This window comes from Ursus maritimus, unplaced genomic scaffold (assembly GCF_017311325.1).
Source record: "Ursus maritimus isolate PB19 unplaced genomic scaffold, ASM1731132v1 scaffold_3, whole genome shotgun sequence".
Classification (NCBI taxonomy): domain Eukaryota; kingdom Metazoa; phylum Chordata; class Mammalia; order Carnivora; family Ursidae; genus Ursus; species Ursus maritimus.
In genome coordinates, this window is record NW_024425563.1 from 68,825,402 (window position 1) to 68,845,462 (window position 20,061).

Here is a 20,061-nt window from a genome sequence, read left to right on the forward strand (position 1 = left end):
CAAATGTTAGCTATTATTATTTACATTCTAGTTGTTACCATTGTCGTTAGGCCTCAAGCACTTGTCATTTTCTCACGGTGGCACCTAGTTTCATTTCTGCATTACACAGCATAGATTTGGAAACTTCAGAGCATTTGAAAAAAAAAAAAACCTGCTTAAATCCAAAAGGGACCAAGTGTAAAAGCACAATGCAGAGAATACTCAGAGGTTAGTAAATCAGAAATGACCAAAAGGGCGGTGGTCTGAGAAAATAAAACTAAGTCAGTATTGGCTTGAGAACCTCTAGTGCAAAGTGACATAATATCCTCATTATACCATATAGAGAAGGACTCTGGAGCGTAGCAAGCTGTTAATTTGTATTCCCCTGTCACATTTCTTTTTTTTTAAGATGTTATTTATTTATTTGACAGAGAGAGAGAGACAGCCAGCGAGAGAGGGAACACAAGCAGGGGGAGTGGGAGAGGGAGAAGCAGGCTTCCCGCTGAGCAGGGAGCCTGATGGGGGCGGGATCCCAGAACACCGGGATCATGACCTGAACCAAAGGCAGACGCTTAAAGACTGAGCCACCCAGGCGCCCCTCCCCTGTTGCATTTCTAACAGGTTTTTTTTCCATCCTGTGTGTATCCTGCTTTTCTGTTTACTGTGGCTTTGTTTTCTGAACACTTCCAGAGTGCTTCCTTTGCCAATTTGTAGGTCATCTTCCAACTTTCTTATCTTACATGGGACTTTTATCTCCAATGCTTTTTTCACCCCAAACACACCAAATCATGACTACAGTTCCACAGATTGAAGCTCATTTTCTCTGAGGCTTTATCAGAAATCAGCTCAGGATTGCATGACAGACTCACATTTAACTGAAAATGTTACATCCTTAATTCCTCTGGAGAAAGACTGCAGTACTTCCTTACAAAGTTGTTTAGTGCTGAGTTTCTGACTGGGGAATTTTTCTCCTTCATTCAGCTAGCTTTAAAGACTGTACAAGTTGACAATTTTCAAGTTGATATGAGTGCCTTTTGCTCCTTCGTTTATCAACTGCACTGGCATCTTGACAAAAAGTACTGTAATTCCGTCTCATGAGGTTTTAGTATACATGTGAGTCAAAGTCAGGACGTTCCCACTGTACTGTGAGTCTACTGGAACTTAGACAATTAGGATTATCAGCCCTGAAAGGCCAGCAAGTAACCAAAACAGAAATCAGGTATTGAGGAAATTCCTTCCATACTCTAAACCTATTCAGAGTGGCCCATAGACCAACACCAACAGACCCCAGGTACTCCCTAGAAATGCAGAATCTCAGGTCCCACGTTAGACCTTCTAAATCATGATCTCTACTACCGGGGCCCAAGAACCTGTGTTTTAACAGGCTGTGCAAGTGATTTTGATGCATGCTAAAATTTGAGAAAATCACCCCCATAGGAAGATAATTACTGTAGATGCCTTTATTATTTACATTTGAACCACACATATTTGGAGGGATGCATTATAAAATGCTTTCAGGAACTCAGACTCCTGTAAGTAAACCATAGCCACCCCTTTTAGAATTTAATATCAAGAAGTCGATTAGGGGCGCCTGAGTGGCATGAGTTGGTTGAGCGTCCAACTCTTGGTTTTGGCTCCGGTCATGATCTCAGGGTGTGGGATCAAGCCCCACATAGGGCTCCACATTCAGCACAGAGTCTGCTTGAGATTCTCTCTCTCTCTCCCTCTGCCACCCCCAACCTTGTAAAATAAATAAATAAATCTTTTTTTAAAAAGGAGTAGGTTAAAGGGCATTTCCAAGCTTGTAAGATAAGTGGAGGGATGGAGAGGAAAAGTTACACAATATTCCATTTTAGTTCTCCATGTATCAAAATAACCCTCTCACTTCAATAGAAGAGAGCTGGGGAAATAACCAGCCTAACTAAATGTTAGTCTCATTTAATCCATCCTCCCTGGTGGGCAAACAAAATGTTTGCCCACAAATTCACTGTGTTGTTCACTCCAGTTCCAAATAATTCAGGGAAGATCATGGAGATGCAGCCTCCATTCCCCAAAAGTTTGTGCCCACGTAAAACAGAATGATCTACACATCATGTACATACAAGAGGCAGAACAAGCCGGAGACATAGTGCCGGCTGGTGCGTTGTTGACGTACATATATATGCTGGCCAGCTCTTCCTGGAACATTCACAGAAGAACAAAAACGTGATTTCCAGAAGCTTATCAGACTCCAGCAAAATCAACTGGAAGATCAGAATCCTTTTTGTTTTGGCTTTTAGTTGTGATTAACCTACCTCTCTCCCACGAGGATTTTCTTCTCTACATGTTTACCCACCACTCCTCCCCATCTCCTAGTTCTTCTGGATGGTTTCATCCCAGTTTTCACCTGTGACCAATCCTGGTGGTCTGTGTGGAAGTGACTAGAACATGGACAAAGCCCTAATCCAAGCAGTCATTCACAGGAGACTGCATTGCCCCTACAGGCCTGACTGCTTTTTCCAAAGGAAACCCCACGTTGACTCTGAAAGCATAAAATACGTCTTCCATTGCACCTAGGCCCAGGGTGGCATGTTTCCCTGGAGAAAATGGAAGAAGCCCTTTCCAGATATTTCCTGATTCACACAACATCCTGAGACACCCGTGAATGACACAAAACACTTCTCCGGAGTAGCACTATTGCAGCTCCCCAAAAAGTTCTAAAGAGAAGTTGCCCTGAAAAAAGTAATCACAAATCTCCCTCATAGGAAGATAAAGAGACCTTGAGGATTTAGAAATATCATTTAGAAATAAAAACACCTCCGAAAAGAAAATTACACTCCTGTGACTAGAGCAAGGTAAATGCTAGTCTGAAAAGCAGACATGTGATAGGAAAAACCTAGGATGAAAACAAGAAGGTGAAGATCTTCACTGAAACCTGAAATTTGAGGGTATGAAGCACCAGGCCAGATGTAAGCTACCTTTGAAATAAATATATCACATTCCAGAGAAACATTCTCATTTCTCCCTCTGAACTCTGCACATTTGGAATACAATTCAATGGTTGATATGTTGGGGAAACAGATAACATTCCTAACAGCATGAAATAATCAGTCACCTAATAAAGAAGTTGATTTAAAGAATATAAAGTTTTGGGGCGCCTGGGTGGTTCAGTCGGTTAAGTGTCTGCCTTCGGCTCAGGTCATGATCCTGGGTCCTGGGATCGAGTTGTACGTCAGGCTCCTTGCTCAGCGGGGAGTCTGTTTCCTCCCTCTGCCCCTCCCCTCCATGTGGACATGCACTCTTTCTCTCTCTCTCAAATACACAAAAATCTTTTAAAAAATAAATAATATAAAGTTTTGCTTATAAATTTACAAATTATTCTCCTTAAAATGAAGGCCTAAAGAGAGAAACAGTATTGTGGAGTTGTATGATACTAAGGGTGATGGGTGTTAACATTTGCATATAAAAATAAAATTCTCGAATAATCAAAATTGTCCTCCAGAAATCCCTTAAATCATCTATCAAGTACAATATACATTCCTTATACAGAAATGCTTATGCACACAGAAGTTTGAGGATACTTTGGGTTGTTTTTCTGGGCAACTTTCTCTGTTGGGAATGATGAGTTCCTTGCTTTCAAATAGTTTCCAGAATGATAAGGGACCACTTACAAAAGGGAGAAAATGGCAGTGATAAATAACATCACTAATTTTTTGCTAAGTCTTTTTGGAAACATTGTAAAACTGATACTATTTTAGAAGGAAAGAAAAGCAATAGAAAAGATGAAAAAAGTAAGTCCTTGACTCTAAAAATGTAAAATAATTTACCTTCTTTTGGTTATATACCAAAATATTCAGATACCTCATTCTCCCATAACATGTCTCCAGACACAGTTCACAACCTCAAATAATTAAGTAAGGGAAATAAAACTCTTCTCAGCATCCCTTGTCTCTGATCTAGTATCTCCCATTTTGTTTTGGTCTTATAACTGGGTTCAATAGTGTTTACAATGAATGAGAAATAAACACACATTCCCCATCGTATCACAGAGAAAGGGAACACTTGTAAACTTTTTCACGTAAAACCAAAAGCTAATTATGAAAACCCTCTCCAATAAGAATACTTTAAAATGAGCCCGAAATCAAAATTCCTTCTCACAAATAGGGGGCAGACTGATGAAGGGCCCCATAGAGTAGGACCTTTTTCAATCGTTTAAGAGCATGTGTGCTCTTGATTTTCTGTTTTCTAAAGAAGTGCTGTTTGGAATGATGGGGTGGGGAGAAGAGATACTAAGTATATTTGACTCAGACAAAAGCTTGTTTTCTTTTAATTGAAATGATAAGGGAAGCAGCAAAAGACATACTTTTAAATAGGCCTCATATAAAGATGGCCATTGTAGAAAAATGTTTCAATTGCATATATAAATAGTACTTCAATGGGGAGCATCCATCTTCCTGTCACATGCAATTGAATTCAGCTGATAAATAAGTCTTGCATCTCTCCTTTATGAGAAAAAAAAAAGTGATTATGAATTTTACATGTAATAAGCTCAAAGGCCTTGAAAAGTTCTGTATGATTTGCATGCAGTGTAAATAATTAAAAAATGTGAACCATTGTGACAGAGTAAAAAGCAGATGTATTATCAAAATTAAACTACCCCAGGTTTATAGGTGACTATATTTTTAAATATGTTATTTAATCATTATCTCAAGACTGGGAATGTATTAAGATAAACTGCAAATCATGAAGATTGGAAGTATTTTCGGAAAGATGAATTTGTATGCCCAGTTTGAAGACCTCTGTGCAAAGAGAAGGAGCTGCTTTAGCAGGGCTACAGGGTATAAATGACGGTGAACTGTTGACCTTGGGAATGCTACCTTCTAAAGATACCAAAACTTAGAAGAACATGGCAGAGACTCAGGAGGGCCCCCCTGCCAGGGATCCTGCCCGGCACTGTAAGTTTTTTTATTGGTGCCAGTAGTCTGACCCCTTCAGACATTTGCAAGAACCATAGGTCTGTTAGGAAAAAAGACCCTGGAATTTATCTGTCAAATCTTGATTAAGCAGCTCTTGTTCGGGTTCTTGAGAAATAATCAAATTAGGTGTTAAAATATTTTCAGTGGGGGGCACCTGGGTGGCACAGCGGTTAAGCATCTGCCTTCGGCTCAGGGCGTGATCCCGGCGTTATGGGATTGAGCCCCACATCAGGCTCCTCTGCTAGGAGCCTGCTTCTTCCTCTCCCACTCCCCCTGCTTGTGTTCCCTCTCTCGCTGGCTGTCTCTATCTCTGTCAAATAAATAAATAAAATCTTTTAAAAAAATAATAAAATAAAATTATTTTCAGTGAACAGCATTATAAACACTACCCAAAGCCATATTCATTTAGACTTAATTAGCATCTACTGCTCACCTTCTGTATAAATATTATTGGGTTTAAACTCTGAGGGTCGCGATAGGAGAAACAGCAGAGACAAAAAGATGGTCAGGCAAACACATATTTAACAGCAATTACATGTTCACTCCATATGGAATCTAAATGTCCATTAAGTAAAATGTAACAAGAAATTACCCTGGTAAATTTAACCAATGGAGACCAGAAGTCTTTATTATTCGGGGTTTTTAAAAATATCTTTTCCTTCGAGCAAACTATGTAGAGATTGACCTATCGATTCATCTTCCCTGGCTCAAATAAATATAACTTTGCACTCTTCCTTCTGTGCTAAAATGAGCTGATGAGAAAACATTTTTAGAAGCTTCAGGGAAACATAAATAATCATGCTTAATCACTGGAAATCACTCTGAACCCAGAGCAAACTTTCTGCTTTAAAACATGACAAACCTGGCAGCTTTGACTTGACAGAATTAATATAGAAGCTGAACCTATTCACCTGATATTCCATTTTACCAATGAAAGGGAGAAATTGCAAGTATTTTTTGTAAAAGAGAAGAGTTTTTGGTCACATACAAAACGTACTATGTGATGAAGTATACGCTGCCTTGGCCCTTGCCAAAGGTCTCCAATGGGGAAAGCTCACCTTTGGCAGCACTTCTCAGGGCCTTCAAGACTAAGTTTCTTGGGAGTACAGTCAATGTTTGACAGCTTTAATCTTCCAGACTAACGCCTGCTTCCAGTACAAGGTTAATAAGTATTTGTTATGCCACATTCCATATCTGTGTTTCCTATGGTCCTCCATCCCCATTCCCTTTCATTTCTCCAGTCCTTCCACTCTGAGGTTTTTGTGAATGATAGGATTAAATGTGTAATCCTTTCCAGAGATATGGCATTTTAATAAGGAAAACAGTCTTAAGCTAAAGAAATGAAATCATGTGGCATTTCAGACATTATGAAGATGGTGGAATGAGTTCTGGGAGGCAAGATGGTATTCCCTAGCTCCCTTTTAGACCTTTTAGACATACCCATAGGGCAAATGGTACCAAGAATGGTTCATGGTAGATTCTTCAATGGCTGAAAGGTAGGATATATGTTGTGACCTACTGTTGCCTGCATTGCTTCCATAGATCTGTGCTGATTTCCTTTCTACTTCTCATCCCAAAATCCTTCCCTTGTCCCCAGCACAACAGAGGAACACCTCAAAACACTGACCACCTGTTCTAAGGTTGGTCTTTTCTAAAAACCCAAAAAATTCCAAAGCAATTTTCATATGGAGGCATTCTTTCCCCCATTGAATAGTTTTTGTTTTTGTTTTTGTTTAAGATTTATTTATTTATTTGAGAGAGAGAGAAAGAGAGGGAGGGAGAGAATGAGCAGGGGTAGGGGCAGAGGGAGGGAGAGAGAGAGTCCCAAAGAGACTCTAAGCTGAGCATAGAGCCTGATGCAGGGCTTAATCCCATGATCCTGAGATCATGACCTGAGCTGAAACCAAGAGTCAGATGCTTAACCAACTGAGCCACCCAAGTGCACCCCATTGAATGGTTCTTAAACACATTGACACACAATAGTTTCCATGCTATACAGATGAGAAGAATTTTCTTATGTGTGGTTGGGAGATATAATCGGAATAAAATCCACAACTGAACATCAATATTCTACAGGATTTTGAGGTTGACTTAATTCATTAGACTAAACAAAATCTTTGCTCTATAATTCCATTTTTAATCAAATTACTATAAAAGCTCTTCATGCCATTTGATGGAAACCATAGATTTGTCTAATGAGTATACCCAATCAAGAAAACTACAGGATCTCTTCTCTTGCTAAGTGACATTATTGCTCAACAAATTTTGTTTTATTGAAATACAAACAGATAATGAAGACACTAAATGGTGATAAAATTCATCTGAAGCCAAAGTGGATATCATTGCTTTTACTTCTTAGGATACATATCGATAATTCCCAGTAGAATTATCTCTTTGTTGCCTATATTAATGAAGAAAATAAAATAGAGCATAATTCACAAATTCCGTATATTTTTGGCTTGGTGCATTTGTTGTTTTACTTGGGAGTGATCTAGTTATATTTGAATATAGATTATTTCTTGCAATTTGGAAATCATTACTCTAAACAAAATTACAGTATTATGACTGCTTCCTAGAAGAATAGTCAAAAAGCTATTTAAGCTTATTTGATCTCAGAGTTAATCTCTTATTATCTCATGCTGCTAAGCAGAAAACCATCCCAGAATGATGGGAAGGACTAACCTTAGGCAAGAGGCCTTGTCTCTCTGTTGAATACCTGGTTTACTCTATCCTTGAGGGAAAGGTTGTAATCAAGTCAGAGATTATATGACTATACCTTATTCATCTTGATATTCACAGAGTTAGTACAGTTCCTGGCTCACAGTAGGTGCTCCATAAATGTTTGTTGAATGCAACTGAATGACCTTAAATATCTCAGGCACGTGACTCTTCACTAGGAACCTACATTAGAAACTCCTAAAATATTTTGAAAATACACAAGGGAGATGAGGTCTGGTTCCATGTATTTTGTGTGTTCCCCAGGTGATACTGACAAACAGCCCTAGTTATGAACCACTGATCTAAGTGGTGACCAATTTTATAAAAATTTTAATAATCATCCTGATCTAGATGTATCTAATTATGTCCATGATATATTGGGAAAAAACTAACAGACTGGTTATTTTCAGAACTTTTGTGAACTTTTGAGCCATTTTTCCTCAAAAAGTATCTTACCCTGAACCCAAATACAATTGATCCTCATTATTCACAGATTCCATATTGCAAATTTGCCTACTTGCTAAAATTTATTTGTAAGTCCAAAATCCATATTCTCGGTGCTTTCATGGTCATTCACAGATATGCACAGAGTAGCAAAAAACACTGAGTCACTTGATGTACACATTCCCAGTTGAGGTTGAGCAAGGCAACACTCTGTCTTCTTATTTCATCTCTCAGAGTGTAAATGTCCTTTTCATGGTCTACTTAATGCCCTGTTCCTCACATTTTTGTGGTTTTTTTTTTTTTTGGTGATATAATTGCTTAAAATAGCCCCCAAGCACAATGTCTAAGAGCTGTCATATTCCTAAGCACAAGTGGGCTATGATGTACCTTACAGAAAAAATAGATATGTTAGATACGTTTCCCTCAGGCAGAAGTTATAGTATTGTTAGCCATGAGTTCAGTGTTAATAAATCAACAATATATATTAATAAGGTATCTTTAAACAGAAACAAATAAAAGTTACATATTGATTGGTGGATGAAAATATTTTGACCAGAGGCTTATAGGAACCTAACCCTGTATTTTCCCTAGGAGCAATGGCTCAGTATTTGCTAATTCAGTTTTTGCAGTAACTTTGTAGAACATAACTACTGAAAATAATGAGAATTGACTATATATAAAACATGAAGCCAGACTGCTCTGGATGACAAATAGCCACATATTTGCACAGGGCTATCATCTTTATCTTCTTCCTATCCCTTCCTCTACAAGTGGCAGCCACCTAAGCATCTACACTGGGATTCTTGACCCAGAAGGTATAGGGCTTTCAAGGAAGAGTAGTCTTCAGAATGAATGCAGAGTATCAACTGAATTTCTTATTTCACTTATATGTTTGAGTTCATGTGCACCTAGCAAGTATTTTCTTAGCAAATGCAAACTAATATAAAATTAAATCAAATAATTCCAACCAGGAAAGTATTCAGATGGGGGAAAAAAGTCAGTGCCTTCCTAAGCCAAATATAAATTATTTTGGATTACCTGATATTTTGAATTCTCTGCACTACTGTTCCACTTTGGTCAGAATCAGAAGTTGCTTCTGTCTCTGAAAATGCAATATTTGCCTTCTTATGGACCCAGCTGGCTTTTCCCTATGTTCTATGAGTCCCAAAAGGACTGAGCACATTGGATTCTCAGTAAATAAATTATTACTGCTATGCATTAAATAGAAATGTGCAGTCCTGAAAAGGTTAGTACAGCACTGAAGGTCATGTTATGGCTCTCTTACTTTGTGAAAAAGAAAGCCTGAAATCAGTCAGATTCAAAATGCAATAGGGAGCAACATAACATAAAGCAGGGCAGTTGGTAAAATAATAATGCAAATAATCATCTCTAATACTTCACGTCTTGATTAGTAAATGTTGTTGTCAGTGTTGTTAGAGAGAGTTAAGCACAGCTAAATATCCTAGGGTACTGATCTTCAGGCAGGAATATTTTGCTCCCCAGAGTATATTTGGTAATGTCTGGAGACATTTTTGATTTCATGAATGGGTTGGGGCTGCTACTGGTGTCTAATGGACAGAGGTAGGAATACTTCTAAATACCCAACAATGCACAGGACAGCACCTCACAACAACGACAGATCATCCAGTCCAAAATATCTGTAGTACCAAGACGAGAAGCCCTATTCTAAAAGTGACTACAAAATAATTTAGGGTATTCAGTTATGCAGTTTAAGCAATGATTATTTCTCTACGGACAACAATATGTAGCTGATCTGATTTCCCCAGAGATGTGGTTCCTACACCTGCATTGAGTACTAAACAAGGATGCTATTCCTAATCTCTGTGCACCAAACATTTAGATCCCAATATAGAAGCTAAGCCTCCCCTATGAAAACAAAATCACTCACATCAGTTGGGTTCAGCCTAACTCCTGCCTCATATATGAGAAATGTATCACTTGGTCCTCTCCTCTGTATGGTTAACAAGACGTCACCGACAGATCAATGAACTTTAGGAGCATCATTAACAATTTCTGGGTTATTCGCCTCATTGGCCACAGAAAAAGGGCCATAAAAGTCATGTGAAAAATCCTTGGATGCTCTCAAAAATTATGGGCCTCAGAAACATTGCAGGGAAATCAACCTGTCTAGTCTATAGAAGTCACCAGAATGTAACAGGAAGAGAACATTTTGAGGACAAGTCTTCCATTGCCCTAGATGGCTGTTTACCTGTAATACTAATGCTCTATGCACTGTCATTCTGATTTGTGGGTACAGAGGGTGGCACGTGTCCACAGATGGCTTGGGGAAACTCCCTCGCTGGCTGACTGCAAATGCTTTGGCTCGTTTTCACATTTACTCTCTGTTCACTGTTACATCCTTGCCAATATCTTCCACTGACTTTCTCCATTTCTTTCTGACAGCTGAGCTGCAAGATTCTGCATTTCTTTCACCAGTACATGATGGCATGCAACTATTTCTGGATGCTCTGTGAAGGAATCTATCTGCACACACTCATCGTGGTGGCCGTGTTCACTGAGGAACAGCACCTGCGGTGGTACTATCTCTTGGGCTGGGGTATGTATTTTCCCAGCTGAGTTTTGAGCCACCTTCACCTCTGTCTGCATATTTACAGTCTCCTTCTAGTCTTGGTCTCAGAAAATGATTAGGGGCCTAGGTCTTGTGAAGAATGATGGGACACAGGTGAGAGCAAGAGTTCAGTCTCCAAGAGAGCTTGGTAGAAGCCCTTTAACAAGTTCCTATGGATTGTGATCAGCATGGGAGTCCGTGCAGAGAAGGAGGGGTGTGATTATGCGTTTCTCCGCTACCAGATGGACAAATGTGCCCTGACGGAGAGATCTGATTAGACCCTCCCTTCAGTTTTATTTATCACCTGTTTGTAGAGCAAAGGAGAGTTTCACATTTTGAATTCTGTATCTCCTCTATCTAGGCTCCACTTCCCTCCCTTAAAAACATTCCTTCCTAGTAATCCATCAGCACGACTCCTCCAGTGAAAGGTCAGGAGGTAGAATCCCACTGAACAATAGACATAAATAACCTCCTGGGACTCCAGGTGGAGCCTACCTGACACCATAGTGAATGGCAATGACTTTGAAAAGCCTGTGGTTGGCTGCTTAAACCATGGCTGCTTCTGTACGGATTGACTAAGGTAGGGTGTTGAGGTAGATGGGGCCACTCTAGAATTTCTCCCCTTCACCCAGGGGATGCTAAAGTCTAGCTCACTCTGATGGAAGGAAACTAGGTAGGTAGTGAAGCAGGGAGAGGGAAAAAGATCTGGGACAAAAAAAGCATGCTGCCTTATCAAAAACAGACATATCCTGTGAGCCTCCCAAACCAGAGGAGGATCCTGATTGTAGAGCCAAAGGCTTGCCCTTGTTCTCCATTGATAGGGTGACAACGGCCTTTGGAGCAGAAGCTGTGGATTACCCTCAATTAAGCCTGCTCTTTAATGCAACATTTTACAGAGCCCCTAAAAATATTGATAGGAGAGGAAAGTTAATGAGGAGAGAAGATAATCCAAAGGCTTTCTGAAAACATCAACCTTTGTATTTAAACCCCTACTCAACAGGCATTGTCACCAACTGTATAGAAATATGTCTGGGAAGTCATGTCAGTGACCTAAAGTCTTTCACAGTCTATACCAGGACTGGCCCTATGCGATATTTGTTTCCATAAGACCCTCCCTAACAGGTATATACAGACTTTAACAGAAAACATGACCCAAAACCAATAGGACAGATCTATAATAGTGGGTTAGTGGGGCAGATATTTGGATTGTGTCATCAATGAACTGAGGATGCTATGTCTCTTTGGTTGCAAGTAACAGAGAATAAGATTCTCTAACGAAGAAGAGAGAAATTATCAGAATCTAGAGTATCTCTTGGAAGTCAAGGGCTGAAATGCTGCCAAGTTTACTACAAGGGCTGTACTCTGGGACTAGAAAGCCAGGAGCACTCTCCTGCTATCTTTTGTCTCTGTCTTTTTTTTTTCCCCCTAAGCATCTGTTTTAACCCTTCTCTTTCTCTACAGACCATAGATCACAGGGTCTCTGCTTCCCCAATCCTAATGGTCAATACAGGCTACCCCAAATTTTCCTGAGCTCACAATTTTCTGTTCCAGGTACATAAAAAGACTAGATGCTTGTCTTTAAGTCCCAATTCTGAATAGCAGGACAAAAGAATCTGGTCCAGCTGAAGTCAGGAGGCCAGCCATGGTTCAATGAATCATGGCCAAGGACTTTGAGAGGGATATTATCACATAGTGCAGACATGTCTGGAGATGGGTGACCCATCCAGAAAGAATGGGAGAGGGGTCTTTGTGAACTGGACAGCCCATCTAGAATACACCCCAAACCACCTCACCACTGTTCCCCCATGACCCCCTCATTCTGTTACCTTAACCATCTGGCGAGATTAGAAAGCAGTCTTGTCACTGTCCTGCCAGTGTCACATCCAGTGCTAGGTTCTCTTGCTCTTCCTCATCCTAAAAACAGGTCAGAATACAAAGATCAAAATGGCCTTTTATTATTGTTTTCTTTTAGCTGCAGTCTTCCACAAGAGGCTGATCTTACCTTTCCCTGACCTTCTCAGCCTCATACGTACCTTGTCAGAGATTTCTAGTCCTCCAAAGCTAATCATACCGGGAATCAACTGAATACAGTTCAATGCCCCCAGTAGTAATTCTGATCATCACAATAGTAATGATTGGTGCTAGTCAGATGCCTTCCAACTGAAGACCTGAAAATAACATCCCACCCCTGGCCTGCCACACACACACACACACCACACCCCATTCTGTCTGATGTGTTTTACTTATTTCCTTTAAAATAGAATCTATGGCATATTTCTTATACTGGTTTTGACTATTCAAAAACATCTATCTGCCATACTTGGAAAATCTTCCATGGAGGAAAAGGCTATAAATTTATTCTTGCCTGTGACATTCAGCAGAGATGAGGGCACCCTGGAAGGAACAATTTGTAACTACTCTCTGTTCTGATGCATTGTGAATTAGTTATAAAACTTTTGACATCATCATAGATAGTTCGAGGAAGACATTTGCTTAACACACATGAACAATTCAAAGGGGAAGAGGAACGAGCTGCTCAGCTGTATCAAAAAGAAGGCAATAAAAATAAGTAAAGATATTTATGATACCTTAACCTTTCTTAATCAGAAAAGACTTAAAACTTTATCAGTATGATTGAAGTGGGCTCCTAAGGAACATTGCACTCAGTAAGGTAAGCATGGAATCATAAACTTTAAAGAATGAGGGTTTGCACTTCCCCCTAGACAGATGTTTGGAAAGACAGATAGTCAACCAATGTAGTTCTAACCTGTAATTAGTTTTTAGGAGGCCAGACCTAAATCTATCTTTCTCCACCCCTACACACACATGCGTGCGCACAGATGCTGCAAAATTCCACTAAACTCTTTACCATGTCTGAGAACAAAACTGAGAGACAGCCACGATGATGTGTTTTGAAGCAACAGTTCTGTCTTAGAACTTTGGGCAAGCATTATCTTTGGGTGGGAGGAAAACAGCTAAAAGTACAACCGAAATAACTCCTCAAGAAAAATAGTGTCACAGAATCTTTAAAGAATTTAATGGAGCAGAGAAGAAGAAAAAATTTCTACTGGATAATGTATTTATTGTCCTTTTGAAATTATTTTCACACCTAAAAAGTATGATAGGTCCTAAATTTTACAGTGCCATGAAATAAGGCATAACCTGTGCTTTGAAAAGAGTCTAAAAGTGGGACAGCAGAAGATTTGGCCCAAGAAAGCTATGTCCTGAGACCTAACTTTGTTTGCAGGTGATGTCCATCCCAACCATTCACTTCAGCTGTGAATAATATTACCTGCTTCAGGATCTGGGACAGATCCTAAAAATTATAAGGGACATGAGAAACATCACCCTCTGGGAGAAAAGTATCCAGTGGTACAATTCTCCCCAACAGAAAGTGAAAGAATGCTTCTTTCGATAGTTACTCCCTTTACAATTCTGCATGGGCCACTTACTAGTTGATTTCTCTCAAACAGAGGCAACTTCAAATAGTGAAGTTTAGTTCTCAGAAAAAATCATTTATTTTACAACCCTCTCCAGATTGATTCTTCAGCTTGCTGTTTCCCCTCTTGTTATAAATCAAAGAAGGAAATTACCCCCATGGACTTTTATAACAAACACATAGAATTTATCTAGTACTCTCCTCCCAGAAAAAGAATCCTAGGGAGAAGGGATTATTTTTACCCTCCCCAAACTCAGTGACAGGAAGGCCTGGCTCTTGGGGCCTGGGGGATGAGAGGAAGAGGAAGGGGAAACAAACTGCATCAAAAGAGGGATTGTGGCTAGAGCAAGGCAAAGAGCACTGGAAATGAGCAGATACAGGGCCTGCACTCCTCTGTACGTTAAGGAACACATCTTCCTCTCTATAAAATGATGAGGTGAGAGTGAGATCTCCATATGCTTCTTCTGCTGTCTAATTCTAAAATGTATGTTTCAGAATAAATCGAGAGAAAAAAAAATAATTTCTGTTTCTAAAACCCAAGTGGGGAAATGATACGTTAAAACTGCTGTGACTAAAACACAATTATGTTTTGTGTGAAGAGTCTAACTCAAAATTCTCTCAGGCCAAGCATTTAATCACTGGCCCTATTGAATTATATGCTTCATGGGTTAAGAAGCTGAGGTTGTTCTCAGGTGAAAACTCAATATTCTGAGGCATTCTCTTTTTGCATAATTCACAGAAAATAAAAGTGTGGAGATCTAACTCACTTCTGAGATACATTTCTTAATCTGATGATAATTTTAAAAGCTCTTTCTACAAATGTCTCAACCAAATCAAGCAGTATTCTGTTGGGCTGGGGTACATCTGAGAAAAAAAATCATTTTACAAGAATCACAACGTTATTCTAGATGACACTTATAGAATGAAAAATGATTAAAAAGAGGGACAGAATGCATTGCCGGTAACGACCCCTGTCATTCCGTTTATAAATTCAAAGTTGCTTTTTACGAGCACTTGGAGTTTGGTCAGGGAAGTGGATGGCTAGCTGCCTTAGTAGAGGCTCTGCAGGCAGAACTTACAGAGGGTAGGGAACGCAGTTGCACCCTGAAGTATTCTTAAGGAAAGAAAACAGGACCAATGCACGTGATACAAACAGGAAAACAAAAAGCCTACAAACAATACAATGAACATCACCAGGCTTTCAGAGCAGTCAGCCTGTTGTCTCCACAAGCTGTCCCAGGTCATTTCCCTCCGTGGTGACCCAACTCCTCTCTATAACAAAGTTCAGTTCACATGCAGTGAAGAGCTTTCTGGTCTCAACTAATAGTCACCGTCATCATCATCATCGTTGTCATCACCACAGACGAAACAGTGGTATAATGGTCATAGCGAGAGTAATAAGGTACCTACTACCATCCTGGGTAATTTGTAAAAGGCTTTCAATTATCGGATGCTCTTAATGAAACTCTGAAAGCACATGATGTTCTAAACAAGAGCTTTTTATCTGGTTTGGCCAAAAATAGTTTGTGTAAAAATGTCAGGGAAGTATGTTGACAGAGATATTAAAATTTGCCACAGTTTTTGAAAATAAACTACCGTTTTCCATGGAATCATGGTTGTGGCTTATGACCAAGAAATCAGGCGTGATTTCTGCTTTTTCTCATTTTTAGGGTTCCCACTGGTGCCAACCACTATCCATGCGATTACTAGGGCGCTGTACTTCAATGACAAGTAAGTATTTTGGTGGTTTTTAAGTGAACATATTTGTAAAAAAGATGCATTCATATTTATATATTCCCCCTCCTCCTTTTTTTCAGCTGCTGGCTGAGTGTGGAAACCCATCTGCTTTACATCATCCACGGCCCCGTTATGGCAGCACTGGTGGTGAGAATTGCTTTTTATTTATTTTGTTGTTGTTGTTGAGAATTGCTTTTTAAATCCATTATTAAGTGTTATCTCTTTGTGAAGACGGCTCTGTGTCACATATGTATCATAACTTCAAAATTGGGCTAATGTAATGAGATCTATAATGAGATCATCTGTAACAATTCGATTTGAGGGTCTTCAAATGAAAAAAATAATTTTTATTTAACACAGTTGGGGAAGGGGCATAGTTCATTTCTACACCCGCCATCACAAAAATACGGTTTTCTTTAAACAATGCCATACCTATATGCTCCTCATTAAAGGTAAAGACCAAGGGGCTGAAAAATGGTAAGAAGATGTGACTGACAAAGAAAGTGAAAAACCAGTCCCTCTGCACCTTTTGCCCTGATCTCTGCCAAACAAAACCATCTTTCATTTCATCTTTGGTCCCTGAGCCGTCGTCGGAATTACCACTCAGCATGCACTTAAAAGTATTTCAGGCCCTTCACATACGTTGCCAGGCTGTTCCTAACAGCAACCCTTCAGAGTACATCAGGACTGCTTTTACTCATTAGAAAAACTCACCCCCAAATCACATGACTAGTGAGAAGTTGGGGTCGGGAAGAATATGACCATCTGCATCTATTTCCAAGCTCTTTGTTTTGACCCAAAGTTTACTCTATGGTAGCCAGCCTTACAACCATCACATTTAATATTTAGACATTATTTTTCCCACTAACCTCAAAGACAGTGTTTCTTCTTTGGGCAGGAAAAAGAAAAATGGAAACAATCTGAGCCATAAACCATGTTCTGCTCATGTATTGAAGAATTTTCCATTAGTAACCAATCAAACCGAGTCATCATCCAGCCTGAGTTCCCACTGCCCCAGTCTCTCCAGTGCACAGTCGGTTTCTTTTGCCCTCCCCCGGAGCAGTGACGACAAACCAGCCCAACTGTCCTCACAAAGACCCACTGACGTGGCTCTTGAATGTTTCTAGTACCTCATAAGAGTTTAATTATTACTAAAGGTCTCTTTCCTTTCTTGAATTTTGAGGGCAACAATATTGACTTCTATTCCGGGCAGGAAAATCATTCTGATCACTTAAAAATAAATCACCAGTTAAATTTTAAAAACGACTTTGGTTTCAGAACTAATCTTCACAGCCAAAAGTAGTTTGGGACTCACTGGAATGGCTAATGTTAAAAAGTGTGACCATACCAAGTGTTGGCAAGGGAGAGAACAACTGGAATTCTCAACTAGAGCTGGAGTGAACATTAAATGAAGCCACCTCTTTGGAAAATAGTTTGGCAGTTTCTTATAAAGTTAAATATACGCTTACCATATCAACAGGCAGTTCTACTCCTGGGTACTTACCAAGAGACATGAAAATGTAAGTCCACACAAAGACTTGTATACAAATATTAATAGCGTGTTTATTCATGATAGTCAAATTCTGGTAACCATGCCAATTTCCACCAACACTAGAATGAATAAACACATTATGTGTATTATCCACAGTAATGGAGTACTACTCAGCAATAAAAATGAAGGAAATGCTAATATATATAACATGAATGAATCGCACAGATAATATGTCAAACCAAAGAAGCCAGACAAGAAAGAGTACATACTATATAACACCCCACTTCTATGGTAATAGAAATTAGTAGTTGAGGGGCGCCTGGGTAGCGCAGTCGTTAAAGCGTCTGCCTTCGGCTCAGGGCGTGATCCCGGCGTACTGGGATCAAGTCCCACATCAGGCTCCTCCGTTGTGAGCCTGCTTCTTCCTCTCCCACTCCCCCTGCTGTGTTCCCTCTCTCGCTGGCTGTCTCTGTCAAATAAATAAATAAAATCTTTAAAAAAAAAAAAATAAAAAAAAAAAAAAGAAATTAGTAGTTGATTAAAGTGGAGGGGAGGGGGTTGTTGACTGCAAAGGAGCAGGAGAAAACTTTCTGGGGTAATGAAAATGCTCTTTTCTTGCTTGGAGTGGTTGTTACCCAGGTGCATACGTTTCTCTAAACTTGAATATAAACTTAAAATCTCCAATTTACTGAATGTGCCTTATACCTCAATGAAGTTATTTCCCTTAAAAAATGTTATTAGAAAGAAAAGAAGGCTGGGTTAGCTGTCTCCACTACATAAACTTTACAGATAAATTCTTCAGTCCTCATTTCACTTTCTGTGAAGTAGTCCTGCCTAAGGGGAAAAATCTTCATAATGAAATGACCAGAAAGCAAGATCTAACAGTGTAATTTATGACCCTCCTTTGTAAAAATCATAAAAATCAAAGTAAAGAATAAACACCCTCATTGGAATCAAACCTAATACATTTACTTATACAGGAAAAAAATATTTTCTCATTTGGACAAAAATGTTAATTCAGGTCTGGGGCTGGTCTTTGGTTGTACGGATGCTTCCAGCAATGCTAAGAGAATTACACCACCTCACAGGCCATCTCTTCTGTGCTGTGAGGGTGACATCTGCTCCCAGAATGAGATAAACAAGAACCGAGGAAAGCGGGCATCCCTAAGTTGGTCCAACCTGGATGATTCGCTTATAACATCGTATCTTTGCAGGTCAATTTCTTCTTCCTGCTCAACATTGTCCGGGTGCTCGTGAGCAAGATGAGGGAGACCCAGGAGGCGGAATCCCACATGTACTTGAAGGCGGTGAGGGCCACTCTGATCCTGGTGCCCCTGCTGGGAATCCAGTTCGTCGTCTTTCCCTGGAGGCCTTCCAACAAGATGCTTGGGAAGATATATGATTACCTGATGCACTCTCTGATTCATTTCCAGGTAAAGAAGCGGGTGGTGTATTTATTCTACTATTGGCTTAGCTAGTTGACATAGGGTGAAGCATTTTCTAAGGCCCATCTGTGATCAGAAGGACCTTTCCAAATATATGTAATCTGGAAGGGATACAACTTCTCTCTTCCTCATTGCCTGTTTCCCTCTTTTTTTTAAATCTCAAAACTGAGGAAGGAAACAGGGGGAGTATGAGCTTTGAGAACACATCTTTCTGAGGACAAATATTTTGTCCAGAGCTGGACCCACTGCACAGTACTGAGTGCTGAGGACAGAGTTTCTATTCCCACCATCCTCTCATCCTTTCCTTCCCTTATCCGGTAGTTTGAGGGCCACATTTGTTTTATCTTCATGAAGGGGAGTTTTGAAGATCAACATAACCAATGCCAGTTTCCCAACCTGGATGGCTAGCATCATAATCACGAAAGCCAGGAAAACACAGGGCAGAGAGACAGATGTTCCTATCAGTAGGAAGTGCCTCCACTGGACCCCAAGCTGGAAGCTATATCCCTCTTAAACTAGGATATTCTTATAGTGAAGCACTGAATATGTGTGCTAGTAATTGTCTTTCATCGAGCCTTGACTTGCTAATGCAACAGTGAAATGTTCTTCTCCAGGCTATTTATATTGATTCCTAAACAACACATGCACCCAAAAATAACCTTAGTTCTATTTTTCCTCCTCTTTTTAGGGATTCTTCGTCGCCGTGATTTACTGCTTCTGCAACAATGAGGTAAGCATGCATTTCACATAATACCATCACTCGTTGATATAAAGCCAGCACTTTACAGTTCCCAAAGGGCCTCTGGACACATTTCATTTGCTCTCACTTCTGCAGTTGACCTCGCAGGGTTTCGTGACATACAGGATCATGTATTTTTCCACTACTGCAGGCTGAATCTTATCTATGTTTCTGTGGGAGAATTGTAGATATTACCCACACTGGCAGCTAAGTTCTGATTTCCTTGGATGGCACCTTAAACCGATCAGTCCCTTGAGCAGCAAGAGTGAGAGCTATTCTGGATTCCCATAGAAAGAGAAGTCATGCTGCCATTCCTTGGAAAGACCCAGCTCCTCACTGGCGTGGGGCCAGTATCCAGCCAGTTTGTACTGGTTCACTGCTTTCTTGTCCCGTTGCTTGGTGCCAGTGTCATACTACTTCTTCAACATTGTGACAGTCCCCCTGAAGTTAAGACCCAAAAAGGATTCTCAAATAAGTAACTTATTATCTGAATATTTAGCTCAGTAAAATCTAGCGATCCATA

At 39.9% G+C, this 20,061-nt stretch overlaps 1 protein-coding gene across 1 annotated transcript in view; it reads left to right on the forward strand.

The window, feature by feature from the left end:
- The window catches only part of CALCR (calcitonin receptor), a 61,714-nt gene that overhangs the window by 31,709 nt on the left and 9,944 nt on the right, over positions 1-20,061 (forward strand). The window contains exons 7-11 of the mRNA XM_008686242.2: positions 10,521-10,674; positions 15,796-15,856; positions 15,943-16,009; positions 18,569-18,787; positions 19,488-19,529. Of these exons, the coding sequence (XP_008684464.2) occupies positions 10,521-10,674; positions 15,796-15,856; positions 15,943-16,009; positions 18,569-18,787; positions 19,488-19,529 (543 nt within the window). The remainder of the gene's footprint in view (positions 1-10,520; positions 10,675-15,795; positions 15,857-15,942; positions 16,010-18,568; positions 18,788-19,487; positions 19,530-20,061) is intronic.